General features: G+C 43.5%; 1 protein-coding gene across 1 annotated transcript in view; it reads left to right on the plus strand.

Moving 5' to 3' along the window:
- Positions 1 to 15,230, plus strand: part of CUX1 (cut-like homeobox 1) — a 110,292-nt gene that overhangs the window by 65,210 nt on the left and 29,852 nt on the right. The window contains exons 11-15 of the mRNA XM_010158718.1: positions 870 to 1,541; positions 3,929 to 4,045; positions 6,287 to 6,780; positions 6,867 to 7,100; positions 8,532 to 8,697. Coding sequence (XP_010157020.1) covers positions 870 to 1,541; positions 3,929 to 4,045; positions 6,287 to 6,780; positions 6,867 to 7,100; positions 8,532 to 8,697 — 1,683 coding nt within the window. The remainder of the gene's footprint in view (positions 1 to 869; positions 1,542 to 3,928; positions 4,046 to 6,286; positions 6,781 to 6,866; positions 7,101 to 8,531; positions 8,698 to 15,230) is intronic.

Genomic DNA, 15,230 nt, shown 5'->3' on the forward strand with positions numbered 1-15,230 from the left:
CCAAGTGGTAGCGTTTGAGGCTGTCTTCTGTTTTGGGAACAAATTCATCCGTGGCACCAGAAGTCTCTTCCCCCGCACACGGTGTTATGCAAAACGTTTGCATGTAGAACACAATAATCTTCCTGTCTGATGCATTTAGATATACTACCGGCAGGTCAGCTCGGAAAACCAAAATACTTTCTTTTTAGCAAAGTGTGTTTGCCGTTTAGCTTTCCTAATGTGGGCTTTTTACATCTTGCGTGCACATTTTTTAAATGGCAAGTCATGGAATTTCCAGGTTCTTGAATGCTTATGGTTTTTGCAGCTGGAAGAAAAGTTAAAAGTTGCCACTGGCCCTGGGATTACTGAATTCTGAAGCGTTTTATGGCTTTTAACTGAGTGATCTTGGTGCATCCACCTAACGGTGATTCCTTTATTCAAATTGGTTTGTTCCAAAATGTAAATGTTTGCTGCATTTGGGTTCAGTCAGGTCCAATGAGTAATGTCTTGAATGAGAGACAACAAAGAGACTTGCTGTCTGTAACTGCATTTATTTTAAATGTGTAACTGCACTTCATGTAACTGTTCTAGTTCTAATGTCTGTAAGGGGGATTCTCCAGGCTGCAACATACAAGAAAGGTGCAAACATGAAATGCATGTTGTTTGTTTTGGGGGCCTTGTTTGGCTTATTAAAATTTCAATTATGGAAAAAAAAGAAGAAAATAAGAAAAAAGAAAACAAACCAAAACGAAAACAAAAATCCCACCACTACTTCATTGGCCCGTGTAAATCTGCACTTTTTCCCTTTGCGGGGCAAACTTTGCATTTTTTTATCTTGGTTTTTCCCTCTTTGATCCCCCATAATGCATTATGTTTGACCTTCCTTGTAGGGTCAGCCAGGAGAAAAGGGAAAGACCAGCCTGAGAGTCAGCGTCCTGCAACCTTGCCGGCCTCCCCTCCTTCTCAGTTGCTCCGCAACGCGGGGGAGCAGGCTTCCAATACTAATGGTACACACCAGTTCTCACCAACGGGTTTAAGTCAAGACTTTTTCAGCTCATCCCTGGCGAGCCCCAGCTTACCCCTGGCCTCCACAGGAAAATTTGCACTAAACTCTCTCCTCCAGCGACAGCTAATGCAGTCCTTCTACTCCAAGGCAATGCAGGAAGCAGGAAGCACAAGCATGATTTTTTCAACAGGTCCTTACAGCACAAACTCCATATCTTCCCAAAGTCCATTACAACAAAGTCCGGACGTAAATGGCATGGCCCCCTCTCCCAGCCAGTCAGAAAGTGCTGGGAGCATCTCTGAAGGCGAGGAGATAGACACGGCCGAAATTGCACGTCAGGTGAAAGAGCAGTTGATCAAGCACAATATTGGACAGCGGATATTTGGACATTATGTGTTGGGACTGTCGCAAGGGTCTGTGAGCGAGATACTAGCCCGGCCAAAGCCATGGAATAAACTGACTGTGAGAGGCAAGGAGCCATTTCATAAGATGAAGCAGTTCCTCTCGGACGAGCAGAACATCTTGGCTCTTCGCAGCATCCAGGGTAGACAAAGAGGTAAGCACTCACCGGCTGAGGGTCTGGCCCTGTTTTCCTGTTAGTTACAAATGTTAAAAACCAGAAGCTTCGCCTGTACGGGGCCGTTTGTGCATTGCTGCTGTTTTCACCCAAACCAGATGTCGGGTGCAGAACGTAACAGCTTTCTAACTCTGCTTTTCAGCACTCAAGCAGGTTAGTATCTTTGCTTATGCTTTTTTTTAGCTGCTGGCTTGTGTTTGTCAGCAGGAGCAAGCAGCAGGGACACTTACATCCCTCACTTCCCAACAGCTCCATGTCAGAGCTAAACACAGAGTGAAAAGGGTCAGTAGCTACTAAGGGTATCAGCCCTCAGAAATACTTGAAAATTTTTGCTTGGGGTTGTTTATTGAGGCTAGGCTTTTGTTGTGTCTTGTGCGATTGGTGTTTCTCAAAGTGTTTTGACAGAACATCATAGGTGATGCATGAGATGAGTAATTAAAAAACAGTCCTAATTTAAAGCAGCTTTGCATATTTAAGGCAGCGATTCTAAGAAATAACATGCATTTCACTGTGATTCATCCTAAGCGAAGACTGAGATTTACATTTAGAGAAACTGAAAAGTAAGTTGTTTACAGTCAAGAAATATTGGACAGGACAGGCAGGATTTTCCTAAATTTTGTTTAATTGAAAGTGCACACTGTTAGATTTATAATCTGCTCTTCCTTTGAATGATTGTACTTGAGGGGATTATCTGCCCATCTTTAACCTCTTCATTTTTGGTATCTCTAGACATTTATTTATATCTGTCTAATCTCCTTTCCGAACGTAGCTGTAATCTTTATTAACAAATCAGCCAGCCTTGCTTCTTCCAAAGTGGCCAGCTCCTCCCGCGCTCAGGCAGAGGCTCGAGGGGGCGAGGGCGGCTGGAACCCTCGCGCCCTGAGACGGGCTGCTGGCTTCTCATTGTCACACAGCCCGTGATGTCAGAGCAACCATCCCCTGATTGTTTTGTTCTTACCAAACTTGTTTTTCAACAGAGAATCCAGGCCAGAACCTGAACAGACTATTTCAGGAAGTACCGAAACGAAGAAATGGGTCTGAAGGTACGTCACAGGCAGGTGTTTTTCTTTGCAGTCAATACCTAGGAAGTGGAGTGTGCTTTAGCTGTGTGTTTCCTTAAAACTGTGCAGTTTGATTCTGGCCTGGAATCTGATAGAAAAACAGACAGTAAGTATAAAACAAACCATGGGTTAGACGAGCACTTTGCTTTTTTAATTCTCCTGCTGCTGTACTAACGTAACGCTGTTTGGGTACTTTTCCCACCCCCAACCTCACCGCGTGCGCAGATAGAAAGAGATAGAAGTGGCTCTGTAAAATCTCTTGAAATGCTCTCTTTGCTATTTTTGTGACTTTGGAGGGAGAAAGTTGCACAGTTACGTATGATCCAACATCAGTTGCGTACTGCTTCTGCTCTAGATTTACTTCTTTCTTTTCATGGGGCTTATGTTGACAAATACAGTGTAATACGCTGTTTAATTAGTGTGATACTTACTTCAGTGTGGTCTGTGAAAAGGATAACAAGATAAGTGACCATCAGATCAATAAATTATCACTGAACAGGAAGTAGGGACTTTTTTCTTCCTTATAGATTAGTAGCAGAATTTTTCTTTTAGCAATTTTTCTTTTAGCAAGAGGAAGAAGCAAAAACAGGTACCCTGAAACACTAGTTATTTTGACTCCAGTCAGAAATTATCTAGCTCACCTACAAATGATAACCTCAGAATGAAAAATGCAGTTAGGTGCAGTAGCATTCACAGTCGCCGTTTTCCCTTCTTTTCTTCCCCTTAGTGGTTAAAAAAACCAAGCAACCAAGTATTAGCTCTTAGCTGGAGAGTACTTCAAATGGTGTCTGCATTTAAATGACTGCTTCTCTTAGTGTATTAACCTCTAGAAAGTTAAATTCAGTTTTTTCTAGTTACGTTTTTTGGGCTGAATGTATACTCATCCTACTGTGCCTAGCAGCTGATGCAATTTTTAAGGTGATTCCTGATCTTACATTTTTAGCTTTCTTCCTTTCCCCTCCGGTTCTTTTCCCTTCTGTTTCCTCTCCCCCTCCAAAAAAGAAAAAGGAAAAAAATAGGCCTATATATGTTACCCTGGAAAAGGAATATCTGACCACCTAGTTATTCCTCTGATGATCCCGGTGCTCTCATCGCTCCAGCGCAGCTCGCAGGCGGGCTTTTGCACAACGAGGATATTTTTCTTTTATGATGTGAAGTGGGTTCTTGGTGTTGTAAATGTTGGTAAAGGTCACGTGTAAACCGTCCTCAGGTCACGCTGGCGGGAGATCGGCATGTGCTGTCCATCTTTGTGTTAAAAAGACCCAAAAGTTTTCCCGGTGTCATGGGTTTTGTTTTCCTCTTCAGGTAATATAACCACAAGAATCCGAACCACAGAGTCTGGCTCTGATGAAGCCATCAAATCCATTCTCGAACAAGCCAAAAGGGAGCTGCAAGTACAGAAAACAGGTACGCTCTCATTTTGTCTCTTGCTCCTTTTATTTCAGAATTTAATTAAAACAATTACCAGGAGCTTTCTGGTCAGTTAATTATATTCTTAAAACTTTGAATGTAGGTTTGAAGAGCTGCTTTTTTTTCTTTTTTTGTGTTATTTAGGGGAGTTGTTTCTGCCTATAAGGCAGCCCAAGTTAAGGTTACATGTGTCACGCCTTGGCAGGGTCTCTGCTCAATGCTCTGCCCGCTCTGCTATGCCCCACTCCTGGGGCAGTGATGCTGTGAGATTCCTAAACACCGTTTTTCCAAGTGCAGAGCTCTGCCTTCCTTACAGCACTCCAGACCCACAGGCAGTCACTGTGCAGGACGAACCCTCAAAATCCTTTCTTCTGCCAGTTTGCTCCTTGGAAAGGGAATGGCTCCTGCTTTCTCTTCTCTTCGATCTAACTCAGGCCCCAGGGACACAACTGCATGGGAGAGGGAACTGAATGGGTTGGTTTGGGCAGAGGTCACAACCTAGCCAGCAATTACCAGTCACACAGTACCATCCTACTGTGGACATCGTGTACTGAAGTTACAGTACAGACAAACTCAGTTCTAACTCTTAGGACACTATTTTTGGTTACAGAATGCACTCAGTGAATGAGCTGGTAAATCCAAAAAGCATTTCCTTTCCCAAAAACATCATTAATTTAACGTCTTAGCCTGAGATAAGTTTCATTTCTCATTGTACGCTGTCATGTAGTTAACATTTCTGTCTACTCCGTAGCCCTCCCAACTCCAAAAGGATTTCCAGTACTGCTGAAGGGCTAATGCTGAAGTAGAGAGTACTGTGCATTGCTTCTGTTTCATTTTTTAGTGTAAATACTCATTTACAGTTTTGGATAACTGTCTTTTAATTTAAAACTAAGCTAAACCCATGGCAAAATATGAAGGACTAGTTAGTATAAGTTTTAAATAATGTGACTTCATACAAGTAATGATTACACAGGGAAAAACGTGGGCTGTGTGCAGGGAACTGCAAGCACGTTGTTCAGGAGCATGTTTCATCTGAGAATCTCAGGCTTCCTTTCAAATACTAATTCAGCCTCAAAACTCCCTGTGAAACCAGGAGATAAAACAGAAGAGATGATCCCCCTGTCTTTCCCATTTCTTAGCTTTTCATGTACTTTATCGTGTGTGACAGGAAGGAATGTAGGGAGGCCAATTCGGCAGTGTATTCAGATGAGGCATAAAATTACTAGAATAATACGCAGCATGTTTCAAATCTCATTTCACTTTGAGGCCACTTCTTGCAGTGTATGGGTTCCCTGCTACTATCTAGGGCTTCAGTTACCCCATTCTTTGTAGAGCAGCTTTCAGAGGAATTAGTTTTCCAGCACTGGGGACCTCAGCAGAGACTGGCTTAAATGGAAACAGATGCCATTGCAAAAACCACCCGGCGCTGCAGAGATAACTCTACACCCACGTTCCAGTCTCTGCTCACCCCGACGGCTGCAGCACAGCCACACGAGTCCTGGATCACCACTGAAATACTGCATTTACGTGTCAGCTCTTCGGAAGGCGCCCGTGGCTCCGCTGTAGGGCTTGGGACGAGGCAGAGTGATGGCCAGGCATCAGCCTGCTTTTTGTCGAGCTGTTTCAGTGGTTGGGACCTTGGAAAAAGAAAACAGGAAGCAGGAGCATATTTAGCTTGTCAAATGAAAGAATGAAGTCTCTCACTGAAGTTCTTGCTCTGTTGTAATTTGTGTGTTATGTTTTGGGAGTTAAAAGGACTCACCTTATTTATATTGTAAGAGGGTCTAAATAGTCTGTCCAGGTGAACGCAGCTGTGTTCAGTTTGGAGTGCGTGTTACGATTCATTTGTGGAGATAGAGAGAAGTGAAAGGTTAAATAACTCTGTAAATAGAACTGTAAAATGTTATTGGGCACTTGGGGTGGGGGAGGAAGGGGTGAAGGCTTGATTTTCAAAGGCATTTATTTGAAAATTTTTACAGCGGTGGAAGGCACGCAGGTAGTCCTAGACTTCTGCAGTTGGGTCTGTGCGTGCACATGTCCAGCACTTTGGCAACTATAAAAATTTTCCAGTGAAGAACTTTGGAAATCTTACCTTATTTTGAAAAGTGCAAATCTTTGCTTAGTGAAAACTCCTCCCTCCCATCCAGAAACGTATTGCAGCCCTTTTTCTGACAGGGAAATATGTACAGTAGCACGTGTTGAATATAAAGCATATTCCTCTGTTGCATTTAGTCTTTTGGTTGTTTTTCATAGCTGAGCCGGCTCAGCCGCCTTCTGCATCTAGCAGTGGCAATTCTGATGATGCTATTCGATCCATTCTGCAACAAGCCCGACGCGAAATGGAGGCACAGCAGGCTGCCCTTGAACCTGCCTTAAAAACACCACCTTTATCTCAAGCTGACATTTCTATCCTGTCCCCCAAACTAGTATCTACACCTGCAATGTCTTCGGTTTCCAGCTATTCTCCTTTGGCCATATCCCTGAAGAAACATTCATCTGTCACTGATTCCAGTATCTCTGCATTGCAGAACCTCTCTGGGCTCAAAAAGGAGCCTCAGGAGGCACCTGTTCTAGAGCTTCATGGAATAAGTGATTCTGCCCAGGGTATGTTGAGGCATGTTAAAAATGAGTTGGGACGTGGTGGTGTTTGGAAGGACCATTGGTGGAATACTGTGCAGCATGAGAGAAGAAATACAGCTCTTCCCGAAGACGTAAAAGTTGAGGAAGCCAGTGGTGGAAAAGAAAAGGTCAGCAATCAGACTAGGCCAGATCGTAGCCAGCTCCAAGGACCATCTTCTTCAAGTGGCCAAACGCTGAATCTCCGTACTCCCAGAGTTCTGAATTGAGCATGACTGGGGCAAGTCGCAGTGAGACACCACAAAATAGCCCCCTCCCTTCATCCCCTATCGTGTCTTTGTCAAAGCCATCCAAACCTTCGGTTCCTCCACTGACACCCGAGCAGTATGAGATTTATATGTACCAGGAGGTGGATACGATAGAGCTAACGCGTCAGGTCAAAGAAAAGCTAGCAAAGAATGGCATCTGCCAAAGGATCTTTGGGGAAAAGGTAAAGAACCGGATCTCTCTTGTTACACCACTATTGTCAATGTGCGTTGTGCTCCTTACGTTGGTACGGAGCGCAGTCGAACGGAGGGGGATGTGCCACGTATGTCTTGTGGAAAAATGGTTTCGTTGCGGATGTTCGGTATTTAAAAAATAAGCTCACGCAGCAAAGTGTTTAGTTTTCCAGCATTTTGTGAATTGCATAGGTTTTTATACAAATTGGCTTCAGCCACTTGTAATCAGAAATGGGGCCCCCGAGTTTAGAAACAGTGAAAGCTGAAGCAAACGTTATTGAGACTCGGTATTTCATGCTTAATGTAATGAATTCATGGAATATTTGAGTAATACCATTGCCATGACTGGAGAGTCTTAAATTTGTTGTAAGTGAAGATTATGGACACAAGAGCATTTTTCCTTTTTTTTTTTTAATATTTGGAAATGCTCTCAAGGGTATTTAAACAAGCACACGGAAAATCCCTACCTCTCCTTAGCCTGAAATCAAGAATTCGCAGTCATTTCTTGTGCCTGGCGCGTGGTGTCTTAGCGTGCTCTGAGCCCTTTTTGAGCAATGTTTGCTTACGGGCACGCGATGCATGATAAGGCTTTCTGAAGTTCTCACGTCGTGGGCCCTAAGCGATGAGCACGTGGGATTTCGGGGGGGTCCCCAACCACCAGAACACCCTTCCCAGCCTATAAGAAGTGGTGGACATCTGGTGTTTCATCTTCCTATAAGGAATTGACTCAGTATAATAGTGTAACAGGAGCTGGCATCGCGCTATTACCTTTTCACTAAGAGGTAAAATGAAAAGCCTGAGCTCTTGGGGTCATTAAGGATCCCATGGCAGCTTTCACTGAGCATGATTTTTAACCCCTGTACCTGTGCTGAATTCCAGGCAAGTAATTGCGTTCCGCCTGTCTGAAATTCCCCCTCCGCAGCAGTCGGCTGTATTCTTAAATATTTACTTACGTGGAGCAGCCGCTGCTACAGGTGAAAACACACATCATTATAATTCATACCCAAAAAAAATCAACCCAATATAGGCCTAGTCTCAAAAGTCCCAATTATTTTTGTTTGAGAACAAAATACATGCCAATCATGTCCTGTTTTATCTGCCTGTGTGTGCCTGGACTCTGTGTTTTTCCTGTTAGAACTGATGAAAGTGTTTGACACAAAATATGAAAAGCATGCAAATCTCGCACCATCCTTCTGCCGTTTGTGCTGCCGCTCCGTTCCTGCAGGAAAAAACCCCCACGCTCCAGAGGAAACCACGGCAGTTGCCATCAGTTACCTACAGATGTCAATTGGCAGTTTTATTAATTGTCCATATCAAAACGACTTGAGCGACACAGCAGTAAAACAAACCAAAGTGACTTAAATTACCCCCCCTCCCACATCAAATGTCTTAACGTGCCATTCTTGGTTGCTTCACTTCAGGTATTGGGGCTGTCCCAAGGAAGTGTCAGTGACATGCTCTCCAGGCCAAAGCCATGGAGTAAATTGACCCAAAAAGGCCGAGAACCATTTATTCGTATGCAGCTCTGGTTGAATGGTGAGCTGGGACAGTGTGTCCTGCCTGCACAAGGGCAGCAACAAGGACAAGGTAATTAAAATTCCACTATGTTGTTTGAGTTGAGGAGGAGGAAGTCTTTTTTTTTTTTTCTTTTTCAATTTGCAGTAAGCGAGACGCGCACCCGGTGCTAGTCCAGGCGTTACTGGAAGTGGCAGCGTCCACCCTCGCAGCCCAGCCGGCCCCTAGAGGGATGTGCTGGGAGTGGTGACCAACTAAGCACTCGTTTATCTGTAATTGATAAGCAGCAGTTATCAAGTTCCTGATTAGGATGATATTATCTAGGCACGAATATGATACGTAATTCAAAAAATTTGGGCCAAAGAGCTGGAAAGTCTCGTGCACTGTTTTCTAGGGTTGCGTAGGGGATTTTTTTACTGTCCAAGGAGAATCTCAATTGCTTTCGCTGGAGGTGAGCTAGAAGAACTAAGCTTTAAAGGGGGAATGCTGTGTTGCAATTATGCTTTTGTTGTGGCTCTCTCTTATCCTAATACCTGTCGATACAGAAAGGCCAGACTAGAGTTCGGCCTCGGTTGTACCCGTAGCATGCCACTGACTCAGATGAGCAGCGTGCCCTCGCCGAGATCAGCCGTGTGCTATTTGTTGAGCCTGCTTACTGTTTAGTTTGTGGTTTGGCATCTCCTTTTATTGTTCCCTGATTTTCCTTTCCTCTCTTATCTAGTCCTTCACTCTGTGACATCATTACAGGATTCCCTACAGCAGGGATGTGCAAGCTCAGGTAATCAGCTGGTTTCAATGATTTGCTCTGAAATAATTCTCTGTGCTTTTGTTACATTTCTTTTGCTTTGATGCCGAGAGGTTTCTCACGTTTTGTTGTATCATACAGGAGACCCTTCAGTTTTTTTATTAACACAGTTAATTTCTCGTTCTCTCCTTGTTGTTATGGCAGATGTAGGGAGTACACATATTTAGCTGCATATATTAGGTAAAGAGACTGTCTGATCTTAGAGATCACTGGCTCTGTAGGGTTTTTTTAACCATAGTTCAGCTTATCAACTTGACATGTGACAATGGCTGTAAAACAAGCCTTTCGTTTGTAATGTGATCTACATACTCCAGCTGCCTTACTCGCTGGCATATTTTTTTCCCACTTCCATTTGCACAAAATCTGCTTTGTTAATGTGAAGGTGGGGAAGAGACCAGGTTATGTCTTTCTTTTTCAAGCTTCGTTAAATATTCCAAGCCGACCTTTTTAATTCCCTCTCTGTTTGCAAAAAAAAAGGCAGATGCAGCAGTGAGGTGTCAGAGAAGGGAATTGCTGCAGGTTTTATAAGATGGCCACAGTATAGGAAGGAGGCTGGAACAGAACAGCTGCGATCCTGCTGTTGGATACCAAACTCTACCCACACGGACTTTTTACCCATGATACGCTTAACAAGTAAACCACCCAGGCTGTTTTGCACTCTAGAAAAATACTGGTGCCCTGCTACAGCCAGTGCCCTGTATGGGAGAATTATTGCATTTCAGGATACAGAGATGGATGGGTTGTGTTCTGCTTCCACCTTTCTGCCTGTCTGAAACACACTTTTTTCCTGGAGCTTGCTGGGTTTATTCGGAATATCCCAGCCAAACTGGTTCTTCTCACTCTAGTGGGAAACTATTGTGGGGAGGCACAGGGACAGGTTGCCCAGAGAAGCCGTGGATGCCCCATCCCTGGAAGTGTCCAAGGCCAGGCTGGATGAGGCTTGGAGCAACCTGGTCTAGTGGAAGGTGTCCCTGCCCATGGCAGGGGGGTTGGAACTAGATGGGCTTTAAGGTCCTTTCCAACCCAAACCAGTCTGTGATTCTATGATTCTATTTTGCATTCTAAAAGATTTTACTGGAAGAAAATCGGTGAATGATATTCAGTCCACGTTTTTCTTAAGAAAATAAATAGATAAAAGCAAAAAAAAAGAAAAGAAAAAAGAAAAAATGCCCCTGGTAAGAACAAGCCATGAAAACAAACCAAAACGGGAAAAAAATTATTTGCAATCACAGGGCTATTGTTACTTAGAGCCAGGCATTTAGCGAACATGGAAATTTCCTGCGACGCTTTGTACGCCGCTGCTCATTGAAAGCGAGCCACTGACTACTTTTTGTAGCGTCAGTACTGTACAAGAGGAACTGTTAGTTATAAATGCCTAAGACACCATGGAAAATATGAGTAATTAATTGTAGCCGTTTTAGGAGGAATTTGAAATCAGAGGAGCTGGGAAAAGGCTGCATTGTTATTGCTAATCATCATATTTATGACTAAGTGTAATTATAAAAGATTGAAAGACAAGCCCATAGTATTAAAACCCAACCACCTTATGGATTCCCGTGAGGATCGCTGGTAGCGGAGAGTGATTTCCTTCAGGAAGTTCAGTTTTGCTGCCGTGATATTTCGCTCCCCTCCCACACTCCCAATCTCATTTGTCAGTTCCTGCCCTTGAGCTAATATTTTGTGAGGTGACACATTCCTATCAGCTAATAAAATCGTATTATTGATGATCGCCCTCCTTCTTCCCTTAAAGCAGACTTACAAATGAGAAAATGGGCTCATGCCCTTCTCTTCTTCCTTTCTGATGATGAAAAATAAAATTGCCGTACCCGACGTTCTTTTCTGTACAAAGGGATAAGGAAGGTTGTGATACCATGCAGAACAAAAGAGAGAACCCAAATTCTTTGGGTGAGGAAGGGCAGTTTGGTAGTTTTCTTTTATTAGCAGCTGTTCTGTAATTAAAAGCGCAGCAAACAGTTTGGAAAAGGTAATAATAATTATGCATTTGTGAAAGATCCTCCACTCCAGGGCAGGAAGAAAAAAAGACAGCTCCAATTTTCTGGTCTTCTGAGACATTTCCTAGGAAAATCAAGGCAGAAAAGGTTGAATACTTGTAATTTTAAAACAGAAATTAATCAGAACAGTTTTGAGATGAGAAAAGGTCTGGAGCCTTTTCCATGTAATATAATTGGCTTGGAACTTGTTGAATGCATGAAGGGAAAGAAGTGAAATTAAACTAATACGTTCAGTGGCTCCTGAGTGCTTTGCCAAGAAGGTCTTCTGTGTACGGAGTGTCAACATGCATAGTAACGACTCCAACTTTTATTAGCTGTGAGTATTTTCATTACAGTTTGGCACTATTCTGTCAAACTAGCAAGATTTTCTGGATTTCTGACCCCGTTAGATACACTTCTAGATCACAAGGTTTTGATTAACACCTCATTCATGAAAATCTGTTCTTTTGTCCGGTAATTTTCCATTGTCACACGTGGACAGATGGACCCATCAGGCTTTTATATGTGAGAATGAATGGATAAGCACGAGAGAGAGGGAGAGAGCACACCAGGCTTGGTTTTCTTCTTTGAAATCTGTATTTATGGATTTTCAAAAAACACAATCTATCCCAAACTCACAACGTGATAGATGTCTGTATTTTCTGCCTGTGACCTTTCATCAAGGCTTTGGTGATTTTATGCAAGTTTCAGTGAACGTGTTTTACACAAAAATGGTGCCTGTACCCTAGGTGGTCAAAAATAGTATCACTGTGCCTTTCCTAACATTTTTTTCTGTGTGTTTCTTTCCACCTAAATGCTCTAATGCCCTTGGGTAAATCTGCCTTTTTACTGATTTATGTGTCAAAAGCACGGACCAAATCACATGGAAAGAAGGAGTTGAATTAGTGTCACCCAACTGCATCAGCGTTTTTTCCCGATGAATTTGGCCCTTATTTAGTTGCATTACTGATGATCAGCGCTGGGTTGGGTTTGGACAGTAGCCATGTGCCAGAAGAAGGTTTATGTGCTTGGAGATTTTTCTAAATACTTGTACTGCATATAGCCTGTATTAGTTTATTTTGGGGTCTTATGTCTTTACTGAGCATCTATATGACATGAAGACAAAGTTTCTTCTTTTGGCGCTGTTGATTTCGTAGCTAGTCCCAGGAAAGCTGAATTTCTATTCGCTTTTGTATTCATCCTCTGTGAAGGACATATACTCTCTATATACTACATTAAAGACTTGCAAATACTCAGTGGGAAAAAGACTTGCCTTTTTGGTATGTGTTTCTGTAAGGGTCGTCTTATGACCTAATGTGGAAATCTTCATTTGCCGATACAGCTGCGGGTGATCTCAGGGGATTTTGAATTTCCCTTTTGTTTGTCTTCCTTTCTGGGTATCATCCATCATTCCTAACCTCATGCTGCTTAGCAATAGTAACACTCATGGGAGTTGAAGAAAGGATTATAGCAGCATAAAATGGGGAGCTAATTAGAGCTTGTTTCAAAATCAGAATCTAGCTTGAGATAATTGCATATTATCTGGTGATTTAAAAACCCAAGATCTACTGTATTTAGATCAACTATAATGTGCATAAAAGCTTTATTTTCAAAATAAAACATTTGTAACAACAGGGAGATTACTTCTTACCATCCCTTGGGAAAAGAAATCGGAATGCAATCTATGTTTTACTGTAGTTGTGATATTAACAGACATACTGTGGAATGATGACAAGCCCAGGTATCCACGTTATATTTTTATTTATGTAACACATATTCCTGTAATCTGTGTCGGTACAGAAGCTGCTGAGTGGGCAGGTAGTTAACGGTGTCCTGGGTAGATCTTCCCGTTCACCTGGTAACAGAAGGATGCTGCGACACTGGCTGCTCTGAGGGAAACAAGGTGGGGAGAGGGCGTTTTTCAGGCTGGCAGTCTGTATTCGGGATTACCATCCTGATGCGCTACGGGAAGAGCTCGCTGGCCACATGATGGCAATGGAGAAGCTCCTATTTCCTCCACCCCATTTCTCCCTCTTTCATGATTATTTCTTCCATTTTACTGTTTCGTGTTGGGCAGGCAGAGCTGTCTGAGCTGGTGCTCCAGAGCACGGTTGGAATTAGCACATGGAGAACCGAACCCTTAGTCCCTTGAGGTCACACAAGTGATCAGTCCGGGGATGCTGACAGATCCTCCCAGATCTGAGCTATTTTTTGTTGTTGAATCAAAAAGAAGAGAGGGAGTGCTTTGCAGTCATTCGCTGGCATTCCGGGTTAATGAAATTGTGTGACATGGAATGTCTGTGGTTACTGTAGTCTGTAAAAAAGGAAGATCACATGGCTTTTCAGTAGCTGAGCTGGACTGCAAGAATCCCTTGCAACGCTGTGTGTTTGATGACTGATTTTTGAGTCTTTGTGTTGGATTGAGAAGGTTGGCGCCTTTTGTGCTAGGTGCAAATGCATTTTTAAAGTTTGGAGCTGAACAACTAAGTCAGCCAAGCAGTTCTGTGCACGCTGACCCGCAAGCCCGCTGGCACGTACTGGTGAAGTTTCCACATTCTCTCTGTGTGGCTGGAGATTGCGGCTCGGAAGCAGTTGGCCGTGGCTGTCTTGATTTCAAACCATAGGATATCAGTTGGCTCCTCATAAGGGCAGCTGTTGTAGTCTGTCTGTGATGTGTGTGTGATCAGATTCTGTGCCATTTCCCTGGCATTTGGACCATGAAAACCTTCCTGGCAGCCTTTCAGGTATCAATAACGCTGGGAGAATCACTGTCAAGGCACCTTACTGGGACCTGGGAAGGCAGCGTGAAGTCAGTGCTTCAAGTTCATTCTTAATATAACATTGGCCACCATGACAAGCCATCATCTGGTTGTTTCTGCCTCTTGCCTACATCTGTCCTCCCCAGGCTGCCTTGCATCGCTCCTGTGCCCATCAGCGATGCTTTGCAAATGGTCGGTGTTTGTAGAGAAATTCCTGTCCTCGTGGTGTTCTTTTCTGTGCATTGAAGCACCCAGTGACCAAACTTGAATCATAGAATCATGGAATGGTTTGGGTTGGAAGGGACCTTAAAGACCATCCAGTTCCAACCCCCCTGCCATGGGCAGGGACCCCTTGCACTAGACCAGGTTGCTCCAAGCCACATCCAGCCTGGCCTTGGACACTTCTAGGGATGGGGCATCCACAGCTTCTCTGGGCAACCTGTCCCAGTGCCTCCCCACCCTCTCCAGGAAGAATTTCTTCCTGATATCTAATCTAAACCTCCCCACTTTCAATTTGTACCCATTACCCCTTGTTCTGTCACTACAGGCCCTTGTAAAAAGTCCCCTCCCAGCATCCTTGTAGCCCCTTCAGATACTGGAAAGCTGCAATGAGGTCTCCCCGGAGCCTCCTCTTCTCCAGGCTGAACAAGCCCAACTCTTGCAGCCTTTCGTCATAGCAGAGGTGCTCCAGCCCTCTGATCATCTTCGTGGCCTCCTCTGGACTCGCTCCAAGTGGTCAATATCCTTCTGAAGATGACTCCATCCTCATTGTGGCTGTAGATTTACTGTTATAAAAGTGCTAAAGTAAAATACATAATCATGGAGCAAACACTGTTTTCTAGGCAGATATTCCTTGAGGCTGAATTACAGTGACAAAGAACCAACGTATTTTCATATCAATGCAGCAGAGAGGAGATTCATGCTGGGTTCTGAAGACACATTTAATTCACTCTGAAGTGTGGTTATGGGTTCGTAGCATTCATTTTGGAGAAGTTACCCAGTCAAGTTGCAGCTATGTTTTATTTCTGTGGTTAATTTGGGAATGTGGGA

The sequence above is a fragment of the Eurypyga helias genome, unplaced genomic scaffold (genome assembly GCF_000690775.1).
Source record: "Eurypyga helias isolate BGI_N326 unplaced genomic scaffold, ASM69077v1 scaffold3499, whole genome shotgun sequence".
Taxonomy (NCBI): domain Eukaryota; kingdom Metazoa; phylum Chordata; class Aves; order Eurypygiformes; family Eurypygidae; genus Eurypyga; species Eurypyga helias.